A 24,347-nucleotide genomic window follows, 5' to 3' on the forward strand; every position below is an offset into this window, starting at 1 on the left:
CCGCAGTTACTCTCCGGCCAGGCGCCAGGGGCTGGAGACCTGCGGGTGCCGCCAACAGAGCTGAAGACGCGCTCCAACACTGCTTCAGCGGTGTTCGCAGCGTGCGGGCACGGAGAGGGACATGGGCTGCGGGGCGTGTTCCTGCTCCGTGCACACGGAGGCGGGAGGAGCCTCCGGCGGAGCGAACGCGCAGTTCCCAGCTCCCGTTATCGCTCTGGCAGCTCTGGAGGCTGTGCGCACATGATACTGCCCGACGTCACCCCGGACAACCTCCTGTTTACAGAGGCCGGAGTGGTTCTTAGGGGGTTACAATTAAGTCTCATGTCTAAGTGGGAACTGTACAAGTATTCCGTCCGGGAACACGCTGTGTCTAACTGTCATGTAAACAGCGTTCTCCATAAACATATGACGCCTAACACTTAGGTGAGCTGGCTAGTAAAAACTCATGATTGCAGAGAAATAGAGTCCTGAAGTTTATGGGAAGTCATCAATCTGTATTTGTACCTTGAAACTTCCTTAAACAAAAACTGTATTTTTGATTTATTCATAGGCTCGACTAATGGATGTGAGAGAACCTCTTTTGCATTTTTGCGACAAGAACTTCCTGTGAGGTTTGCAAACATCTTGAAAGAAATTGATCTTCTTCCTGATAAATTACTAAGCACTCCATCAGTAAAATTAGTAAGAAGCTGGTAAGTAGGAACTGCTTGAATTCAGCATGCAAAGTTACACAGCTTTGAGAATTTTGTTGTTAACAGACTTTTTTTGAATAGTAGAAAGATACAGTAGAAATACAGTTCCTTCATGAAATCTGAGTTGCAAGCTGTTACACACTTTTCTTTTCTAGCATACTAAAATTAAATTGAAAACCAATATGATTATTATATTGTTATCTTTAAATAGGTGTGGGGGGCGGGGAGTTAACAGTTTGAAATAGCTAATAGAGAAGGGAGAAAAGAAAACATGTTCTGTTTCCACACAGCATTACAGACTCTGAGACCCACACAAAAGGGGAAAGCAGGCTATGTACTTGTTTTGATCTCTCACTGAAGGAGTTACTAACAGAGGTTCTATGCCAAAGTATATTGTCTTGACCTGTGCAGCAAGTGTTTGAAATTCAATTAACATAATCTCTGCAGTTGACACAGTGGTTGAATCTGATTTAACCTTACTTACTGGCACAGTTGCAGCATTTGCCAGGATGGCTGACATAAGGAGCAGAAGTATTAGAGTCAGATCTAGAAACTCTTCTTAATATAGCAAACTGTTGTGCCTTTGCTGTATGCGTCAAGGCTGTCAGATGTTAGTGCAAGCGGCTCAGCTACTTAGCTTCTGCCAAAGCTGATCAGATTTGGAAAAATTTTGCTTAAGTGGCTTCCTGATTGGCATTGGCATTTGGATCTTCTTCTGAAATACATCTCTTCTAAAGAATTATAAGAGGATCTTGTGTACCTTAAGTGAGGGCTTAGATTCCTTTCTGATGGCAGGCACAAGGGAAAAAACAACTTCTGGAGTTTAGGCAGCCAAGAAATGTCCATCTGTCATTCCATTGTTGGTTGTAACTTGGCTATTTCAAAGATACTTAAAGCTCCTAGATGATTTGTTAGGACTAATGATGTGCACAAGACAAAGTATTTTTGATATTGCTAGATTGACAAAAATCAAATCAATAGCAAATATTTCTTGTCTTCTTTTTCAATAGGTACATCCAAAGCCTAAAAGAGCTGATTGAATTCCATCAAAAAAGCCCAGATGACCAAAAAGTCTTATCTGAGTAAGCTTTTCATGTTTTTCTTTGAACTTTTTAGTTCACATTCTACTTTTCACAGTATATTCACTTTAGACTGACAGACATGATGAGCTGAATTTGATAATCTGGCAGGAAGACCTGAACGTTGAACAAGCCGGTCAAAACCTCAGACTGTGTCTGGCAGTGCTGCAAATAAATATGACCTGTTGCAGCCTAATTTCGAGGTCATACTGCCCCTTGAACTGTCATGACAGAGAAATTTAAAAAAAAATTATCTGTGCAGTCATATCTCTGCTTTTTTCCAAGATGTCAGCTTGGGATCTTTTTCCTTATCTTACATTTTCATCTGCTTAAATAAATGAGTAAACAGGGGGTGAATTTGATATGGCTCATTATAGCTTTTGTTTTAAAAATGCCAAATACTTCTGTGTTAGGTCAATAATGAATTACTTTTAAAAAACACACTGTATTTTGTATTAAGGCTGTTAAGCACTTACCTGTGCTGGTGCTAGATTAGATAATTACATCTAAAAAGCTTGCTTCTATGTAGTCTGAGAATAATGTTCTAAAAAGTTTTTTTTTTTTTAACCTAGCTTTATAGATACTCTGATTAGAGTCCGAAACAGACATCATGATGTGGTTCCTACAATGGCGCAAGGAGTAATTGAATACAAAGACACTTTTAAAGTGGATCCTGTCACCAATCAAAACATACAGTATTTTTTGGATCGTTTTTACATGAGCCGTATTTCCACCCGGATGCTAATGAACCAACACAGTAAGTAGAAATTTTTACCTGAGAGGAAACTTCAACCTAATGAGTAACATGGTAATGTAAACACTTCTTAAAACTGCTGGGGAACTGCTTTACATGATTTTGTGTGACACTGAAAAGTTAGAAATTGAATCTCTCACTTAAGAAAGTAATGGGAAAACTTGTTTTCTAGACTACAGAACAATTGAAATAGCTCTTTTGTGGAATATGTAGGGATATCATTCTTTATGTCTGAAAAACCTTTAGATGTGAGCTACAGAAAAGCCAACATAGTTTGCTGACAGTAGATAGTATTTTAACTCATAAAAGGCATAAACAATATTCAGTATTTTATGAAATTATATGTTGTTATCACCATGCATTAGTCTCAGTTTTGGGGCTTTTTTTTATAACACAGTATTTGGGATTAAATGTTGTATTGTTCTCATGTCAAACAGCTCTTCTTTTTGATGATAAGTCTGGCTCGGGGCACCCCAGGCACATTGGAAGTATTGATCCTTGCTGTGACGTTGTTGAAGTAGTGAATGGTGCGTATTCTCAGAGCTTTAACGTTTCTCTTCCTATTAGTATCTCTATTGGATTCCAAGCAATTTGGGTAACCAGCTTCAGTTGTAGAGGATGCTGACTGGCTTTAATTGAAATAGCTGAAAGCAGTCTTATCAAAGCATGAGCTTTTAGAGGACAGAATTTAAAATACAAAATAGCAGTAAAAAACCATGTTGGAGTAAGTCCTAGCTAGCGACAGATGAGGTAGGACTTAAGTTGTCTGAGGTGTTGAGATTGGCTTTACCAACTGGTAGATAACAGATGTATCAGTTCCATACAATTATCAAACTGTACAAAGATTTGCTCATGCGTCTGTAATTTTTAGTGCACACAGTGGATGCAATGTTATCATTCCCTTGAGACACATTCCAGTCTTAGACTGTCTAACACCCTAGCAGCTAGGGTGGTTAAAAGCTGTATTCTGCCTTGCATTAGAATGAATTTTTACATTGCTTGATATTATACTTCATATAATTTATTTAAATCATTATTTCAGATGCTTATGAAAGTGCCAAGATGTTGTGTGACCAGTATTACTTGACATCTCCTGAACTGAAACTTACTCAAGTGAATGGTAAGATAAGAGCTTATTGGTATCCAAAACTGAGTCAAAAGTCTCCTAATTCCGTAACCTTAGTGCACATACCAGTTCATCTGGCTTGGGGGTAGTTCCTCTTCTATTTTCTATTATAGGCACCCCATTTAACCTCCCATGTTAGAACTCAAATGTTGGTGTATCTTAATCACAACATTTTTGAGGTACCATTTATAAATTTGAGACAAGTCAGACAAACTTGTACTTAAAGTAATATAAGAAGTTGCTTGAGAGGACCTCCGTATCTGGAGTGAGGAACTGAGGCTGCTGACTGAATGCTGGGTCTGGTCTGAGCTGCCTGCATATGTCTGATGACAGCAGTCTGCTTAATGTTTGAAATCCTTTATAAATAAAAGGGGAATAAATACGTGATTTTTTAATTTGTTTATTTGAAAAGAAACTTGTTAAGCAAGTGGCAATTGTAATGTAAATACTGTAATGAATGCATAAAGCTGTTTGCCAATTTGGGGGTGAGGGGGGGGGGGAGCCAAAAATGAAACTTGATTTCTTTTTTTGTTTGCTTTGGCAACTTGCTCATTGTAACATTTGGATACCATAGAAAAATGTCATCACCCTTTAAGTGTTTTTATTTTTCCTTTCCTTTAGGAAAAGCTCCAGGAGAACCAATTAGCATTGTATATGTTCCATCTCATCTTTTTCACATGCTTTTTGAGCTCTTTAAGGTACGTTAGTATAGGCTGAGAGACTGAAGTGGGATGTGGGATTGTGGCCACCAGTAGCCCTTTGCTTTTAGAGATTACATCTGCAGGTTTGCCCTGCTGCCTTTTCCATTCTGGAATGGACAAGGTATTTAAGGACTAGTGAGTGCAGCTGAACTTCAGTGCTGCCAACATGACATACAGAAATCTGGCAACCTTTAGCAACTGCTGAACTTTGCCCTTCTCCAGAAACCTGTTGACTTTAAGGGAGTTATATTATTTAGTTTACTGTGCCTGAGTTGATGTTGGGCAAGAAAGTTGTAATCTTTCACTCAGAAGAGTCTTGGCTATGCTTAGATGCTTTAAATTGTGAGACCTCCTCTCACACCTTTAATGATGATAAATCTGCTCCCATCATGCCAAAATGCTAAGTGTTTCCCTTGGAAACCAGGCACTGATCGGAGTAGAGGATAATTTTGCCTCTGTGTAGAAGGGATTTGGTTTGAAGTGCATGGATTCAACAACCTCTGATCACGGTAACCTTCTCTTACAGAATTCAATGAGAGCAACTGTTGAATTCCAAGAAAAGAGTCCTACCCTTTCTCCAGTTGAAGTGACAGTTGTTCTAGGAAAAGAAGACCTGGCAATCAAGGTATTTTGTTGGCCTACTACAATGCACTTACTGTAATGTTTGTTATTACACCTGCATAGCTGGTTCTATTAAAAGATCTGGCCTCTGAGAACAGGTCAAAGACACTGTGCATGAGCACAAGGGCATTATCTTGATGATATGAGCCTCCATGTAGCACAGTTATCTAGTTGAATAATAATGTGGTGCAAAACAAATCTTTACATTTATGAGTGTTGGAAAGGTGTGTTCAAATAACAGCATTTTAAATACCATTCTTAGTGCATGCTTGTTATTAACTTTGTTCTCTCTTAAATCAGATCTCAGACCGGGGAGGTGGTGTTCCTGTGAGGAAAATTGAGCGGTTGTTTAGCTACATGTATTCCACTGCACCAAGGCCAAATGTGGATGATTCTCGAAATACCCCTCTTGTAAGATACTTTCAATACTCATATTGCAATTTTGTTGTTGTAAGTGTTGGCGGGTTAATAATGAAACACTGTGTCCATCCTGCTGTTCTGTGGAGTATTCAAAAATTTACTGTGCCCCATAAGTATGAATTTACACTTCTTGAAACAATTTTAGTGTTTAGCTTAGCGGACGAAAATATACTTTTAAAGGCATAAAGAAGAAGATTACAACCTGAATCTAACCCCCTCATTTTTTTTTCTTCCTGCATTACAATGACACTAATTTACTTTGTCCTCACTCTCCATTCAGTCCTCAAACTTACTGGAGGCAAGCACAACTGGAACAGTTTTTTAGATTATTATGTTTATCTCCCAGTAGAAAGCTCCTTTTACTAATAAAGCTGTAGTAGCAATAACAAGGGAGGGAAAAATACTGAAATTTAATGTGCAAAAGTGGGACTTATATATAGACCCTCCCTCTTCCATGGAGATCTTTTTTCTTGTGACTTTGAGCTTTTAATGGTCAGCTTCAGCATTCTCTATGAAACTGATTAGAGATTTGTTTTCTTCTAAGAGAAGAGGAAATTCAAAGGATTTTTTAACAGCTTAAAAATCTCTGAAGACTTTCCAGCTATTTAACTTGAAGCCATTAGAGCTAGTAAAAAAATGATTAATTTTATATTGTACTTTATTTTTAGGCTGGCTTTGGGTATGGCTTGCCAATTTCTCGTCTGTATGCTAAGTACTTTCAAGGAGATCTAAATCTTTACTCCATATGTGGTTATGGAACAGATGCTATCATCTACTTGAAGGTATTGTATTTAAATATAGTTAAATAAAAGATTACTACCATTAATGCAGTGGTATAACTACTTGTTACCATTTTAAGGTAAACAGATTCTCTGCTCATGAGTAGCTCTTGTTTTTTCTTGAGAAATGACAGATTTGGTAACTGGTTTTTAACTGGTATCAAAAAAAGTCACTTAGCTTTAACTAGTCTACTTGAACAACTGCTAGTGAGAGCCCTGTTGGTTTTCAGATTGTAAGGTGTTATCTACTTGTTCATGGAATACCAAGTACTCAAAGAGAGTGAAGTAAAGGTATGAGCAACAGATCTGGTTTGTTTAATCTGAAAACCAGAAAGTGTGTATAAACTAAATCCTTAAGGAGTCAAGGTGCTTCAACATCGGCCATATAGCCTCTCTATGGGATACCAGCAGATACCAGTAATTTTGAACACCGGGCATATAACTTGTACTGCTGTTTCTGTAAGAAGCCTGCAAACAATACTACATGTTCTTTTCTATTTTCTGTGTCTAATAATGGGAAAAACTTGCTTTGAATTCCTCTTGCTAAACTGAAAACACTTCAGCACAATCAGAGCAGAAGTAGGAAAAGAAGAGACACTGCAGCTATATATATATATGTAACACTTCTATTGGAAAATTTTCACTGGAACTTTGCAAATCAAAGTCCTTTTCCATGCATTCCTGGACTATCTTGAAAACATGTTAGAGGCTACTGCTTAAGGCCTATGAAAAATGCATAAATAGGATGAGATGTTAGTGCAGTTGTCCTACCAAATTACCCAAACCAATCATAGATACTGAAGCACATAAACTACCACATCTATTGCAGAAACATTTGTGCAAATAACTTTGTTTTGTAGTGTCACTGGCTTAACACTTTTGGCATGCTGAATGAATTTTTGCTGAGTGACATTAGTGAGAGATACTAACCTGTTCCTTCTTGACTTTTAGGCCTTATCAACAGAATCAATAGAAAAACTCCCAGTTTTTAACAAATCAGCTTCCAAGCATTACCAGGCTACCTCAGAGGCAGATGACTGGTGTGTCCCAAGTAAAGACCCAAAGAATATGGCAAAGCAGAGTGCAGCTTCTTGAAGAGACGTTGATATTGAGACATCCCAGGGGATCAAGCTGGCTTCAAGAGCAGCATTTGGAAGTATTCATCTACCTTCAAACAAGCAAGTTTCAGGACTAGCAGAAGAAAAAGAAGATAAGAGTATCATAAACGTAGGGAATATGCACTGAATCTGAAACCTTGCTGTGGACTTCAGGATGAGGAAAATAGGAGCACATATGTCTTTAAAGAAGAGCTGTGTATAGAGAAAAATCAAGCTATTTTTTTACTATGATCAAAGACTTGGTGTGGTAGGGGTGTGCAATTTTTAAATCCTGTTTAATGCTTGAATTCTTAATACTGACTGATAAACGAGTTATGCTGATGCATATTTTTCTGTTAGAATAGTTATCAGCAGTTTATCTTACTACAGAACTTCTCAGGTAGATAATTAGCATCCATACTTTAAAGTTGTATTTATAATATTTGGAAAAGATCTACTTAACATGGCAGTCTTGTAGCAAGATACAAACAGCATTCAAGTACAGCCTGACTGGAAGAGTGGGAGCCTGGGAGATAGGGAGAAAGTCTTTGCCATATATATAGGGAAGTCCCATTTTAAAAAAAAAGCTATTCCAGGATTAATTCTTAAGTGATCTTCATATTAAGTGATGCCTTGCTCTGTGAGTCACACTGCTAGATATTTTATGTTAAACTGTTCATGGGAAATCAGCCAAGTAGGGCTTCTACACATAAGGTAATGAAGAAGAAAATCAGGATATTTTTAAGACCTACTAGAAAGAAATGGAAAGCTACTTGGTTGTAATAGCTCTAACATTAGGGTACATCTGGCCTTTGTCCCTGTATTCTGGAGACTGTATGCCAAGTCAGTTAGGATTTTCCAAGAACTGTAGTCAGACATTGCAAGTTGAACAGAAAGGTTTCGGTGATATGTGTTGTATAAGCATGTTGTGAAGAGCAGCATGTTTAAAACATAGTCTTGTGGCTTGTTTCTGTTGTGCTGTTAGATTAGAGGCTCAATACACTAAACCAACATTGTCTTTTTCAGATTGTCAAATTGTCAGTTTCAAACAGTCACAATGCCATTTCAAATTGTCAAATTTGAAAATTGTCTTTTTCAAATTTGTATTGGACCACATCAGCTCAAAGATGTACATAGGGAAAGTGTACCCTGAAAGCTGTGGCTGAGCACTGAAGGTCTATAGAAAGGTTTTAAGGAGTGGTGTTGGAACTGTAAAAATTTATTCTAAGAACTGTTCATTGCAATGGAAAGAGCTTAGGAAATGTTTCAAAATGTAAACAGCACTGAAAACTACTGGAAAGCTTTTATGAAGAGCAAGATAGGGGAAAATCCCACAGGAAAAATGCCAGTGGGAGAGAGTTGTTCAGAAAATGTTCCATTCTCAGTAAGCTTCTTCCTTGCCCATCTTCTTTGTGTGTTTTCACTTTTGTAAGCAAGGTAGAGTAACAGATGCTAAATTATTGGATGTTGCCAAGGTGGCCAGTCAAAAGTTCATCAGGGCTGTAGAATATTACTTGAATTTTTTTTTACTAATTATCACATTATCTTCTCTTTATGTGATCCTTTGCAAAAAGCTACAAATAGAGTAAAACATCCTGCTCAGTATGACAGTTTTATATTAGAGATTTCTATTTGTAGGGCAGAAAATGACTCCATATTCCACTGTGAATCTAAAATGGTTTTTAATAGGAAACTACCTTTGCATTCTTGAAGTCCTGTTGAGATATATTTCTCATGGAAAATTAAATATATTTTGATATGCCTCATTTATTTTAAAAACTAATTTTAGCTGTATTAATGATAACTGCTGAGCATGATGATCTTAGTACTGCATCTAGGCTGTTTTTATCCCGGTGAATAAGCTGCAGTCACCAAAAGTCACCAGATCATTCATCTGAGCTCAGCTCAGTGAATGATATGGCTAATAAAAAGGAAATACCTTTGTCTGGAATATACAGGTGTAAAAAAGCTGCCATCACCATCATAGAGTAATTGAGTATTTGTTGACTTTTGAATGGAATACAAGGTCACAAACACATACCAAAATAGTCATTGTTGTCAAGTACACATGATTTATACTTTTCTGTCTGTAATGCTTGAGCCTGAGTTATGATCTGATGGTACACTTGTAACACAGCTGCAGCTGCTTCAGTTAGTAATTTCTGTTTCAAAGCAGCTGAGGCACATACGTGCTGCAGAAATGTTTGTGATGCTGCTTGCAGAGCAAAGCTGTGTAACGTTCATGATGCAGGCAGAGGTTGTGAAGCACTTAAGGAACACACATGAAATCTGTATAGTATCTAAGCCATCTACCTAGATAAGACAGCACCTTTTTCAGCATTCACTGACTTTTTATTCTGAAAGCAGAGCTGTAATTTTAAGTCTTATACTTGGATGTAGATGTTGAAATAGTTTTATAATAAAATGTTTTAAATGCTTGTCTGCGTCTTTGTTTTTTAAGAAGTCTGATGCAAGCAAGGGCTTTTTTATTTAAATCTTAGGAAATGGAGTTGAGAAAAACAACACTCATACTATGTCAGGTACAGCAGGGGGGAGAAAGACTGGAAGAATGATCTCCTTGTGCTTAACGTTGCATTGGTTGAGGGGTTACACAGTACCTAAAATCAGTGCATCACCTTAGCCATGTCCTTACTCTTTTTAATTAGGAGGGTGTTCATTTTGAGACAAGAACTGGGAATGTTCCATCAGTGTGTCTTCTGCACTCTAAAATAGTTGTCTTTTGTTCAGTTTGAAGAGGAGTGTGAAAATTGACTAAGAAAAGAAGACCTCCATCACTGGGTTTATATCTAACAAAAAAGTTTTCCCACAGACTAAAGGGATGGCTGTCTTTCAGCTCTGAAGCAATGGGACAGCTGGCTTTTCATACCTGGTGTGTAAGAAAATGATAATGATCAGATGGTGTTATGGCCCAGAAGTCCTGGACAGCTGTTGCTTTAGCAGACTTGTGTTGGCTTGGGGCCATCTTGCATCTCTCTTAATTTTAAGAAGAGGGAGTAACTGTAAAAATATACAGTATAAAGTATATATATACTTTACCTGAAAGAGGAGAGGTGGAAACCAGCCTGGCTCCAGGGGTCTGGCAGCAAGTCTAAAAGTGACAGCCTTGTGTACTGAGTTTACCTTCCTTAACAATGAGAGTTTTACCTTCTTAAGGGTTTTGACTCACAATGCCAGGGAAGCAGATTACATGGCATTACTTTGCAATTACAGAAATGTACCACTCTGACATATATCAGTATGCCAGGCGTGTTGGGAGAAACAACCCCAAACTGAAATACACCAGGGACTTCAATAAATTACTACAGCAAACAAAAGGAAACCAACAACAAAAACACCCATTTGTTTTCCCATGATTTTCACCATGCTGCAGTCTCTATAGATAGGACTTGCATATTTCCTGTCAGATTTTTTCGAAGAACTACACATTCATGCATTCTATACCTTGCCTATGGCAGGCTTGGGAGCAGGGGTGCCCAAATGCAGCAGGATGGACCCAGCTGCTGTCTGTGCAACTCCCTGTTGAGCTCATGGCCCCAGCAGACCCAGGACTCTCTGCAGCACACTGTGCACAGAGCATCAGTCCCAGCCAAGCTCCTGCAGTCTAGAAAGCAAAATGTGGGGTTTTTCCTTCCTCTGCACAAGTCCAGGGGGTAAGAGGCCATGCATCAGCTCTTGGTCACTGTGTGGGGCTGGCCTGTTGCTGGCATGTCAGGGGGGCACTGACATCAGCACATTTACCCACAGCTGGAGTGTTCTGGTTTCACAGGAGATAAGCAGGCATTGCACTTTCGCCCTTTGCTCTCTGATTGGGACCTTACACAGCCAGGTTCCTGATGTCAACAGAAACCACGCCAAAGCACCCTGTGTTTTCTCTTCCAGATCATTAGCTAAAAAGTGTACACTGATTGCTGGTTAGTATTACTGGTGCCTTGGGCACACATCCAGATTAATCTCCCTGGAGCCTTGATACACAGTTGTTCATTATCATAATTTTCCTATCACTTAACCAAGTTTTTTAATCCGCCAGACTTTGCCCTTTACATGCAATGATGTGCCTCCCAAAGAATTATTACAAAACAAGTTTTGCTATCTTTGCTGAGAAACACTACTGGACTGGAAAAAATAGTTGGGTCTTTTCCCTCCTTATGGCACCATAACTTTAGAGGATCAGGTATAACACCAAAGAATTTTTTGCCTTTAAGTTCTTTAGCCATTTAGCAAACAGGAGGTAGAACATGGCAGCTTATGATCCCTCAGCTCAGCTAATTTTTGGGGGTGGGGATGGTGAAGAATAAGGGGCACACTTCTGCATTTACATCTTTGGGTTTGTATTTCCCAAAAACTGACAACACAGTTTTAAATGCCTATGTCCTGACCCTGTATTACAGGCCCTAAGGTGGCTTTGCACATCTGTGCTGTTGTACACAACTGGACAGAATGACTGACTCATTACCTGGCTAGATGCTGCTACTCCTCACAGTCAGCAAGGAGAAAGGACATGTTGGTAGGCAGCTTCAGTCAGTCCTGCTTCTCTCCACTCACCTCACAGGGAAGAAAGGGCAGAAATACCCACGGGCAGTCTTAATTCCTCCCCACAATCTCAAATCCTGGGTGTCAAAGCAAGTAGCTGGAACACAGTCCCGGCTCTTCGGAATATCCTGAGGGCTCTTAATAAGGTAAGATTTTTATATAAACAGAAAAATACGTATGGGAGGCATGTATGTGTATGTATGATCAGGAGCTGCTCCTCAGCAGCTCTCCTCAATATTCCTCCTGCAGCTATGAAAGAAAATCAAAGCAGAGTGCAACAAAATGGTCCATGTAAAATTAGCCCAATTTCCCTGTGTCACACTTGCTTTGCAGTTTGTAACAGGAAGGGGAAAGAAAGGAAAGTATCTGATTTTCTGCTGTGTGAGTGGCACAGCCTTGAGGAATGAATCTTACTGCCTTCCTAGGAGTCATGGCCAATTGAAAATGCAGACAGAACTGTGATGCAGGAAACACAGCAAGAGGAGTGACCACCAATCCTATTATTTTGAGCTGCTGAACATCCTCCTGGAATGTGACAGAGTTTCTAGTTTAGAACAGGTGTGCTTTAAGTTACATTAATGTGATACAGCCCTGTCTGCAAACCTCAAATAAGAAAATCAAGGAAAAAAAAAAAAAGACACTTGTTTACATTGCTGTTATAGGTTGGGCTTTCTGTACTTTGTCACATCACTGGACTGGGCCTGAAAGCTGAGAACCTTGGCATGGGATTGGGCACACCGAGTACGACACCTTATCATGGCACTGTGTACATGTCCGTGTGTGTGCTGAGGTGTGAGCTGGCTATCCCAGCTGCCTCTCATGACCAGTGTCAGTGTACCCAGAGAGCTCCAGAAAGCTCTTCAAAAACAGACACCTACTTCTGGTGCCTGAATAGTGGTCCTGTCTCCAGTGGCAGAGTTAACTGACTGTAATGGAGCCCCAGACACGGGGGCATCTCCAGGCACCTGTATTTAGATGGCTTCAGCTGTGAGCTGGCTCCCAGCTCATTCAGTTACCTAAAAATAGACACCCAGTCCTATATGAGGCAGGCTGGAGTACTCTTCCTGTCACTCATCTGTCACTCTGGAAGACAGAGGTCTTCCACAAGTTCTTTGTCATGCCTGCTAGTCCCATGCAAATACCTTGTATGGGCAATCCTGGCTTTCTAAAGTATCAGTGAATATTTATGTTTAGGTAAATGACTCAAGCCCTCTTACTAGTTCTGTGTGGTTGTGGGAAACTGGAAATACAGAGCTCAAAATTACATTGCTGCTGTGTCATTGCTGGCCAGGGTGGATATATAATGGAAAATCCCAGACAATATTTATTCTGCAGCAAATGCCAATGGGATCACTGCAGATGAGCTGGCTGCTGGCACAAACTGTGTCAGCCTGGAGCTGCCTCTGTGCAGCTTGTCATCACTGACACTGCTGATCTGTCTGGGTTTGGGACTGGTCCTAGGGCCACATGGTCGCAGGAGACAGCATGAGGCTCATCACTCTGCACCCCACAGGGCAGCAGTGCTGCCAGACAGCTCTGAGCCATGCTTACTACTCCTGGGACAGCCAAATACCAATTGCTGAGCAGACCTTTTACAGAAACTTAGGAGCTAACTGTAGCTGATGCTGATGTTAAATGCCATGAGGCACACGGATAAACCAGATGCACCAAAAGCTCTTTTTTGTAGTGTTTACTCCTCAGCGTGGTTTTCTCTTCCTAGCAGCTTTACTGCCCACAACACCCTGGGTTGATTTTTAACAAATTAACTGGAAAACAGGTTTGAATACCTGCCAGGGCTACTTGCTGTCTCCTCCAATCCCTGTGGCGTGCAGCAGAGTTAGTAACAAGCATTGCAAAGACTATTGGTGCCCAGTGTCACTCCCCTACTCACAAAGGGCATTACAGGTGGAATTCAACCTTCACACGGGGCTGGATCAGACGGTTTGGACCACTCTCAGTGTTACCAGGCTTGTGTCATTGCCTCACAGATCACAGAAAGCTGTTTGCTCAGGCATAAAACTATGTTTGTGTTGACACTTGTTTCTGCTTAGTTAGGGCCTGTTATAAAACCTTCTGATCTCAACTTTCCCCCGCTTCTAATCAGCTTCACCTCCGGTTTTACATAAGTACACAATGAAGAAATCTTCATTTTCAAGATCTGGCCAGGGACACCTGAAGTTTTCATTATTCATGTTATTAATGGAGATGTCCAGAAATCTGCTGGTACAAATTTGTTCATGTGCTTCTCCTCCAAGGCCTTGCCCTCTTGTTCCTGTGTTCTTCCTACTCCTACTGATGCCTGGCTTTGCATGGTCTGAGCCTATCCTCTGTAGCCAAAGGATGGGAACAGTCCTTTGGAGACATGCCACAATTCCAAAAGCTTTTGATGATTTTTCAAGGCCACTGACTGGTCAGTTCACTTGAGGAAAAATCAAATTGTAACACCTTCTGCATATTCCCAGGCTAAGAAGAACAACATCTTCTTACATAGATGTTGTTTTGAATGGCAACATCTATGTAAGAGCAGCTGAAACAGTGTCAGAATTATTCACTGGACTGCCATAAACTGATGCAGACAGACCTTGGAAATTACATTTCAGTACTCAGGACTTCCTGAAAGAGATGTTACCATCCTTCTCCAACAGATTGTTCTTGCCTTTTCCTTTGCAGCAGAATGATATTCCTCACCTCTGAGCATTGATCTTAAGGCAGAGGATTTGTCTTGACTTTAAATCTAAGCAATAGTGGTCAAACAAAGCAGAGAAGAACTGGGGATCCTCCCAGTTCTTCACAGGAATAAACATATCCACTGCCTTAGGAAATGAGAGTTTTGGAGGAAAAAGGTCTACCCTTATCAGGGGGCTGTTTCTTTTCATAAAAGTAGAAGAAGATTCCAGCAAAGCTGTTGACATTGAAAGAGGAAAATAAATGTTTTTCAGCATTTCTTTAAAGTATATTTACAGTGGAAAGTTTGGGGGTTTTAAACAATGAAAACAATTTTAGGAGAATAGCAGTATATTGGTGTAAATTACAGTAAATTTTCACTTATAGAAGTATTTTTTACTGTAGATTAGTAAAAAAATAATAGAATAATAGATTCAGAAGCAGTTATTCAGTTGATATTATTTCAATAGTGTGTGAGTATGGAATACAGCATATAGATGATGCATCAATGGGTTGTCTATAAGCATGTCTGAGAACTGCTGATTGAATTTGATCAAATTCCCTGCTCTTTTCTGTGATGTTTCTAACATATGCTCTCTTTCAATTGATAAAAGAGTGTAATATAGTGTGGGATCAACATATTAAACAATATGACAGTAGTAATAATTCACCTTTAGACTTCACACCATGTCCACTGAAATCTGTGACAAGCTTCCTGTTGACACCAATGAATAGTGGACAAAGCCAAAACAGTTTGAGTTGCTGATCTGTAGAAGAGACACACACACCCCTAAAGGTCTCTAGAAAACAGCAAGCAAACTAATTTTTGAGTCCTTCAGGGTGCAAGAGCAGACAAGAGGTTGGCCTCACTCTGTTACCTGCCATGAGATCTGCAAGATGGCACTCATTGTGCAGGAGGAATTTAAAATCAAGAGCCACAGCTAGGAGAGGAAGATAAGTATATGACTGACATTTAGACCTCTAAGATATGTTGAACATAAATGTGTGTATGCACATATGGCAAATTTAAATATACTGAACTGGATGACAGCTCTGGCTTCAGCTCATCCTCCTTACTTAATGCAGTCCAGCCCTTATACTGGAGAAGCCTGAGATCCAAACACTCCTGAGCAGAGGGAGGTCAGCTCTCAGCCTCTCTGTTCAAGTCAGGTGAGACCAAAAGCCCTGATACACGCTGCAAAGTCTGGGTGCAGAGACACCATTGTGTCTGAGGTGTGTGTCCCTGTTCCACAAAGTGGGCAGTTTGTCCTTGCATCCCCAGCCACCAAGAGCCCCACTGAGATAAAGGGGTTTTGTCTGTGCCTGGAGAGAGAGGGACAGAACTCTTTAGCAGCACATGACAGTGACTAGCCACAGCTTGTGCTCATTTCACACAGCTGAGGCTTTTTTAGAAAAGGATTAAGAGTGTCCAAACCCCAAACAATGTGAGGGCCTGCTTCAATACGCCTGGAAGATTATTCCAGCTGTTTGGGGCCGGGTACCTAAAAAAGCAAAGCTTGCCTCCCATAGTTAGTGGAGCTCCAGACACTTGGACATGAATAGCTTGGTTTAAGCAGAGGGCAGACTGGCAGCTAGTGCTGGATAAAAGGATACAAAACAGCACTGTAAATAAGAAATGAACAATTATAAACCTTTAAAATACCCTTCAGGAAACACATGGCTGCTGTCTGCTGCTAGCTGCTGGATCTTTTGTTCCACTTATAGCTTTTCATCCTTTTATTTTCTCTTTTTTTTTTTTTCTTATGAGGACAAACCCTGGCTGCATATATACAGCATAGCCTGCTCCAGCCAGGACTGGAAGCAATGGTGCCTCTGGCTGCTGTTCTGGCAGCCTCCTGAGCCAGGGCCAGGGAACCCACGGGCACACCGTGTTCCCTGCCGGCTGCGCTGGAAGCTTCAAAACATGTTTGTGTCGAGTCAGCAAGAACCGCCCACACCGGTCATGCCTGCTCTCTCTGCCTTTCCAGGCTGCTGGAAGGAGCTGTGTCAAAGTCCAAGCCCACGTTTAAGTCTGTTCCAGGTGTTACCCGCAGTTGGCTCCTGCCTGCCCAGAGTCACTTACCCACCATCTCACCAATGCACCCAGGTCCCCTGAAAGTGCTCTGTGTCGGAAAGGGCAGCTCTGCCTGCGCTCAAATGAGTTCCAGCAGCTGGGCAGAACTCTGTGCCATCTGATAGCAAACCCTTCCACACTCACAGCACGGCCACGCAACAGCAGACAGTGTGTCCTGGTCCGCTGAAAAAGGAGTCCTTCTCTTTGATCTTCCACAGACAGCATGCGCCCCCTGTCAAAGGCTCAAAGGGACACCAAGGGCGCGGCTCAAGTACAACTCTGAAGCACACAGGTCTGTGCGGGGTGCCCTGCAAGAGGGGACCATGGCAGCTGTAGCACAGCATGTCAAGCGCTCAGTGGAGTTTCAATCAGCTGGAAATTCAAGCAGGAGAGAGAGTTGGGATACAGAGACCTCCAGCATTCAGCTCCCTGCAGTGTCAGGGTCTCTTGGGTGCCTCCATCCAGCCTTGCTAATGCCACCTGTCTGCCTGGGAAGGGGCTGTGTCTGTTTGCCTGTGACCGTGTTCGCAGGGGTCCGAGGATGAGGGAAGAGACAAGGATCTGACTCCATGTTTCAGAAGGCTTGATTTATTATTTTATGATATATATTATATTAAAACTATACTAAAAGAATAGAAGAAAGTATTTCATCAGAAGGCTAGCTAAGAATAGAATAGGAAAGAATGATAACAAAGGCTTGTGGCTTGGACTCCCTGTCCGAGCCAGCTCACTGTGATTGGCCATTAATTAAAAACAACTACATGAGCCAATCACAGATCCATCTGTTACATTCCACAGCAGCAGATAATCATTGTTTACATTTTGTTCCTGAGGCCTCTCAGCTTCTCAGGAGGAAAAATCCTAAGGAAAGGATTTTTCATAAAAGATGTCTGTGACAGTTTGCCCATTGTTAAAGCTCCCTGAAGTGCAGGAGAAAATGTTTGGGTTTGCCTTGACCTTGCAGTTCCTGCAGTGGAAAGCCGCTCTGCACAGAGGGGCTGCAGCCCACACTGGGGCTTGTGAGTCCTTGGTGCCAGGATCAGGCCTTTGGGTGTGCCCGAGGGGGAAGAGCGCGCAGGAACATTGTGACCAAAGGGAATCTTGTGTTCATAATAACACTGTCAGCTCCACGTACCACAAGTCATAGTTCACAGCCCTCAAAATGCAGATTCAAGTTGTTAAGAAAACAATGTTTAATCCTCTCATTTAACATTAGATTTCTTATTTTGTTTTTCTCATTTGCTGTTGAACTTCACCTCCAAATGTGCATGGCAACTCTGCCAGGTTTATGGAGACACTCACTATTCACCGTGTGAAAATCTCCAATATCAGTTCTAATTCTAATGCCAGTTCTCCCCTTTCTCAGCTCTTCCCCCAACACCATTTGGATAGACTGTGCTCCTACCTCTCTGCACAGCTCCCTGCCACATCTACCTCCCTGTTTCCATCCACCAGGCTGAACTGACTGGTCCAGGGAAGGGTGCAGCCATTACTCCTGTGGTGCAAAAAGAAGATGCCAGAGATAAATGGCTTTGTGAACAGAGGCTTTGCTGATGGACTTCAGACATTTAGAGCATCCTGGTGTCATTAGAAGCCAAGGTCACTGGTTTGTATTTCCTCCCACATCACTGGAGGTTGCAGAATTTGGTTTCATGTAAAACTAGCAGAATAAGGAGTCTCTGCCATGTATCTGACTGCAGGGTAGAAACCTCCTACTATGCTGGCAGGTGAAATGTGTGAGAACAGCTCAACTCAGCAAGGCAAAGCCCACAGCCTGCCCCACAAAATCCATCCAACATTTGGGTTTCATCCACCCACCATAGGAATTAGGGGCATTTGAGAAAAGATTTTGTTCCAGCAGACTGAGAAATGAGTAAGTTGCTGTGGGTAGGAAATCCAGATGTGGTGGAGGATGGCACAAACCTGCAGAACCACAGATGGGGGACCCACAAGGATCATTGAGGGTGTAGAGGGGCAGTGCCTCAGCTGCCCTTGTTAGAAAAGGGTATAGTGAGAGAATTGCAGTGGGACTCAGGCCCTAGGTCATGTGCCAGAGGCTATATAGCCAGGGAGGGGAGGAGAAGAAATCAGTGAAATTCTGTGGATTTGTGGTGAAGGGAAGGACAGGGCTGTGGAATAAATGGAGCCATATGACAAACTGATGGCTGAATTTCCAGCAAGGTATAGTTCAGAGCTGCTGCTGCCACTCCAAGGTGTGCTCACCATGGATACAGGCTGACAGCATGCCCTTGAATTCAGGACAGCCATGCACCTTTCCCCAGCAGGGAACTTGGAAACAGCAGGACAGACTCACCTGAGAGCTGGCTCAGCCATTGGGAGGTAGGTGTAATTCAGTGGACTCTGTTGCCACTGGGTCTTTTGGGCCAGCTTTACTCTGCATGAATGTTAAAATGGCTACATTACCTTTTGCCATGAAATGGCTTTGCCCTGACTGCAGTGATGTCACATTGCCTGCATTTTCCAGCATGCTGTGTGCTTGTAGCCAGCTCAGGCACTGCCCTTCAGCAATGCCTATGTTTTCATACTGTATGAACCAATGGCCATATATTAATAAGGCACACAACTCTGTCCCCTCTTTTATAGCATGTTATAAAGTAGACATTCTGTGAGTATTCCTGCTCTTTTCTTCCTCAGACCTTAGCAGTTTTTATTTATCCTTACTTCATAACTAACTAGCAATTTTTATAAAGTGACCAGGAATAAGTAAAAATCCCTATCCTTGACCAGAGCTGTCTGGATTCAACCCCCTTCCTTCCCACACACAGCCAGCAAGCTCATGGCTATACTGAGGCAGTTACTATTGACATAAGATAATTCAGTGCTGATTGCAGTACCAGCAGCCTGAGCAGCCACATCGATTGCACTGTTACAAAGTATGGTCGACTCAGGCATTAGGCAGAAGGCTGATACCAGCATCTCCAGTCAGCCCCAGCTTGAAAGAGCAGAACTGGATGGTTTTCCAGTGGTATAAAAATCATCATGTGTCCACTGTTCTCATTTCAAATGCCTTAATTGTAATTTAGCAGCACTCTGTGGGGTACCTCTGCAAGGTGAAGGGCAACACACAGCTGCTGCATGTTAAAAAAGTTAACTGTGTATTAAAATCAAACAGGTCATTGGAATGCATGATGTCCACTGTCACTTCTACACTTTGTGTCCTATGAAGCTTAAGATGTATTTGGAGAAAGAGTCAGAAACAAATTTCTGAGCAGTCAAGAGATTTCATCTGACAGTTGCTGCATACAGCAATTTTTTCTTGACCCACTCATATGCTGTGCCAGAGGTCCTTGCCTTTCTACATAGAGAGACTGTGGTGCATCTTTTCACTGCTTTAATATAACTCTTGGGCAGGTTAAGATGTCAGACACTATCTAGGCTTTGGATCTCTGCAAACAGTATGTTCTGCGCTGTCATTTAGTAGAAAAGCAAACCCTAGGGATTACAGGGAAATTCTACTGGTATATCCTGAAAGTAAATGGAAATATTGCTGTGTCTGACCCATGTGTATCTTGAAGTGTTACAGGAAAAAAACCCAGCAGCCCTTCAAGAGCCCTGCAAACCTTCCAGCGCTGAAAACCTTGCCTCTTTGTCCTCTGAGAGTTTAATAAAGATATATAATAGCACAGACCACCCCAGACTGTTTCAATCTTCCCTTTCATCTCAAAGACTGAACTCTTGTATGTTTAATTTAAAGGTATTTGTCCCATGAGCAAAATCTGCTGCCAGAAGCATTAGTGGTTTTTCAAAGGACGTTCCTTAAATATGAATGAGCTGAGCCCCTGTGATCACCTAATTGATCCAACAGTGCTTGCAGCTAAAAGTAAAGCTGCCACCTTTCATGGCAGACCAGACCTTTTCCCCTGCTGCCTAATATTTGTATTCCTGACATTTCACAAAAATAGTCAGTCTTCCTCAGCCTGGGAAATTTCTATAAATTCATGACCACAGCAGTTAACTTGATTCTGTCAAAACTGATATGTAGGCAGTAAGATTGCCCAACAGAAAGATGAGAAATTTTTCTTTTAAAGATGGTTAGTGGTAGTGATTTTGAATAAATAAAATGTCATTGATGCGAAAACACTTACAGGCCTAATGCCATCAGGACAGACAGCAATGCTGGAGAGATAAACCATCCAGGTTCTTTTAGACTCCTTGTCCTAGTATCTAAAAGATGACCAAGTATGAACAGACTTATAAAGATTTTGCAGGGAAGTACAGTCCTGAACACTGTTAGACTTCAGTTTCACCTACACACTCTCCATGGATAAATTATTGGAGTTTTGGGTCAAGCTGGACACAGCAGACATCAGGGGTTAAGTTCAAAATTATTGCAAGAGCACTTTACAAAGAGGATGCCCATATTTCCATGAATAGCTGCATGGGTCCCCAAATACATGCAGAGTGTCCCTATGGTCATAGAATGGGTAACCTCTTTTGTCCACCATGCATGTGGCTTAAGAACATCTCTTTATATAGAACTGCTCAAAACCATGAAGACATGAAACCTAGAATTTAAAAACCTAGAATCTCACTGTTGTCCCTTGAGAAGTCATTAAGGGAGCTCTGGGAAAGGGCTGCCAATGGGAATGGGAAAGGATGATTAATTCTTTGCACCCATCTGTGCTTTAAATATTCTAGTGGGCCATGGAATGCAGTGGAAATATTTCAAACATGTCTACATCTCTACTAAGAAGCCAAGAGGCAAAAAGGAATTTATTTCACAGAGGACACCAAACATCCCTGAAAACAATTTTCTGTCATTTTAGGTCATGACTGTGCTCAAACTTGTGGTGTAGAGGTCTCTCTTCCAGGTGGAGTCATCCAATCTGATGAGGCTTTGAAAATACAAAAGCACGATCAGGAATTATATGATGGTATGAAATTTCAAGAAATCTCACAAAATCACAGAATTGCAGAATCTGCTGAGTTGGAAGGGACCCACAAGGATCATTGAGTCCAACTCCTGTCCCTTCACTGAGCCATTTCCAAGAGCCACAACAAGAGCCTGAGGGCATTGTCCAAACACTTCTTGAACTCGGTGAGTCTTGCTGCTGTGACCACTTCCCTGGGGAGCCTGCTCCAGTGCCCAAACACCCTCTGGGGCAAGAACATTTTCTAATATCTAGCTTAAATCTCCCTGACACTTCAGGCCATTTCCTTGGGTCCTGTCACTGGTGACCACAGAAAAGAGATCCTTCCTCTGTGCCTCCTTTGTGCATCCCATGAATTCAATAAGTGATGATATTATTTTCAGGTACTCCCACGCCTCATATGATCAACTCCATCCAGTGTCTGGGAATAGAGTACAGTAATAGAGGGAAAAAGTGCTAATACTACAAATACTAAGGTTTGCTTACTCTTGGTCTCTCTAACTTCAACAACAAAAGCAATTAAAGTGCATCAATCAGGTCTTTTTTTCTGTGATAATGATGTTCTCTAGTGTTTTTAACAGCTTGCAAACTCCTATGACTATAATCAGGCTGATCCCACTGTGCTCCCTGTCAGATACCACAATGGCTATAATCTGGCACCTGCTTGGTACAAAGCTCGGAAGTGAGCCTGGGTGCCCACAGAATAAAAATTAAGTGTGTTCACTGCAGAGGGAGAGGATCAGAGGGAATTTAGGAGCAGTGGTGACAGCCTTTATTCTTCTCTCTCAGCAAGAGAGTCCTGGCTACGACAGGTCAGAAAACACTGCTATTGTTCTGCCTTAAACCTCCCTTTGCCAGATGCAGAATTTCAGAAGGAGCCAGTTTGGGGATGTGTTTCCAATAATATCAGCTACCTCCATCTGTCTCTTCTGGACTGCCCAGCTTGCCCTATTGTCAGAAAGCAACAAATATGTCTTGACTTGACCAGCTGGCAAATCTTCTTCCTCATGCCTGACTTAAAGATGCATCACCCAGACATGCAGTGGGTTTAGATAACCTATGCTTTTTCATCTTTCCAAATTCACTCTTTTTCTGCAGTGCAGAATCCAGTGGATCCCATTGTCCAGGACATGTCTCAAGCTGATTTTTCTATAGAAAACCTGTCTCAGATGCTGATTATTCTCCCCAGTAAATTACTGTAGTATCTCTGATAGAGACATCTCTGCAGCTATATGGAAATCTCTCATTGGCTTAGTGAATTACAGGGACCTATACTACAATTTCATTCACATAAAGAAACATTTACTCATGGTCTGTGTTCACTTTGAAATTCCTTGTTGGAATGGGAAACTGTTAAATAGCAATCCTCACTGCTGTCTGGTTAAACATAAACAGACCCATGAACTGCATTCTTGTACACAGTGTACAAGCTTTAATTGATGAAAACTGAGAGGGAAGGGAAGTGATTTGTAACACTAAACAATCTGCAGGTTTCTTCAAATGCTGTTGTTGCCACTGTGTGAGACACAGAGACACTTGAACAGCTTGGCTGCTCTGGTTTGTCTGGGAAGAGTCTCGTGTGCTGTGGGCTGTCTTGCAAAGAGATAACAAAAATGACTGGGACAGACAGCTTCACAGCCAGACATGCAATGAGAAGTCAGGAGTTACTGGCTCCCAGTGGTGGGCCTGGCTTACCTCTCTTTTCAGAGAGCCCAGAATGGTCAGAATCTAAAAAAAAAGTGGAACAGCCCAAATGGGTTGCATCAAACTAAAAAAGGGAAGAAAATTAGGGTTTACCTGTAGGTCAGATCACACACTTGTGCTTGCTGTGGGATACTTGCTGTGTGAACTGCCACTGCTCTGCATTTTGTCCTCCTGGTCTGGAGAAAGTAGCTTGGTCAAGTAAAGGAAACCAGTGCTAGCAGGACCAAAAGCACAGGAACTGCAAATTTCAGGGGGCCTGGCAGGTCTCTAACAGCACAGGCAACACATCTTGTCTTGGAAATACCTTTTGGTTAATGTGGGATTCCTCTCACCTGCACCCAGCTGCCAAAAATGAGGTGAATAGTACATGCTAGGAGGCTAGTTCATTTTATAGTCAAAGAAGAGAAGAGTGTTATGCTTCCCAGATCACATCCAACATCATTCTGAGAGATATTAGGGATGGGTACAAGTACAGCTCTGCAGATTTTGGGGGAAAGCTTTTTTTACCTGCCTTTCTTGACACCGGGATATGAATTTATCATTGGTCCCAGTGAGAACACAAACAGAGACAGTATGTGCTCAAAGCTACCCAGCACCAACGTACAAAAATTTCAGGGCTGCATGTTTCTATCTTGTTTACTTACTGTGGTTGATAAAGGAAAATAATTCTTGCAATTAAAAAGTATCATTATGACAAAGCTTAATAAGAATCAGACAGGTAGTGAAGAGTGAACTAACATTGAATTGAGAGTCAGTGCACAGGAAAACACAGAAACTACTGAAGGCCTGTCTGTGGTCACAAACCAAAGCTGTTTGCCTATTTCATTCTGGGAAGGCATTTCTGTGACTTATTTTTTGACAGTATCCTTTCTTTTACTCCCAAAGTGACAGCTGAAGAAAGTCATAGTGAAACAATACCAAAGGTTGCTCAGATTTAATCTAATGCTATCTAGCAGGCAGTGGTATAAGCACTGAAGGAAGCAGCAGCATTGTTTAAGCTAGGCTGAACAAGGCAGTGTGTGTCCTGGATGTGTTTGGAGCAGGGGCTTTTCCAGCTCTGCCTCCCCAGTGCAAACTGCAGCCTGAAGCTGTGGTTTCTCAACGTAGAGAAAGAGAACAGCTCCAGGAGAGCCAGCAAATGCCAGCCCAGTTTGCAGGCTGGCCAGCAATGGACACACACACACAGGGCTGTG

General features: G+C 41.6%; 1 protein-coding gene across 1 annotated transcript; it reads left to right on the plus strand.

Annotated features, from left to right (window-relative positions):
* Positions 1-121: 121 nt before the first annotated feature.
* On the plus strand, positions 122-7,267 carry PDK4 (pyruvate dehydrogenase kinase 4). Its single transcript, XM_031066822.1, has 11 exons — positions 122-236; positions 551-692; positions 1,703-1,774; positions 2,344-2,528; positions 2,963-3,052; positions 3,568-3,645; positions 4,273-4,349; positions 4,879-4,977; positions 5,274-5,384; positions 6,062-6,175; positions 7,124-7,267. The coding sequence occupies exons 1-11, from the start codon at positions 122-124 to the stop codon at positions 7,265-7,267; spliced, it is 1,227 nt and encodes a 408-aa protein (XP_030922682.1).
* The last annotated feature ends 17,080 nt before the right edge of the window (positions 7,268-24,347 follow it).

Source organism: Geospiza fortis, unplaced genomic scaffold, assembly GCF_000277835.1.
Source record: "Geospiza fortis unplaced genomic scaffold, GeoFor_1.0 scaffold138, whole genome shotgun sequence".
Lineage (NCBI taxonomy): Eukaryota > Metazoa > Chordata > Aves > Passeriformes > Thraupidae > Geospiza > Geospiza fortis.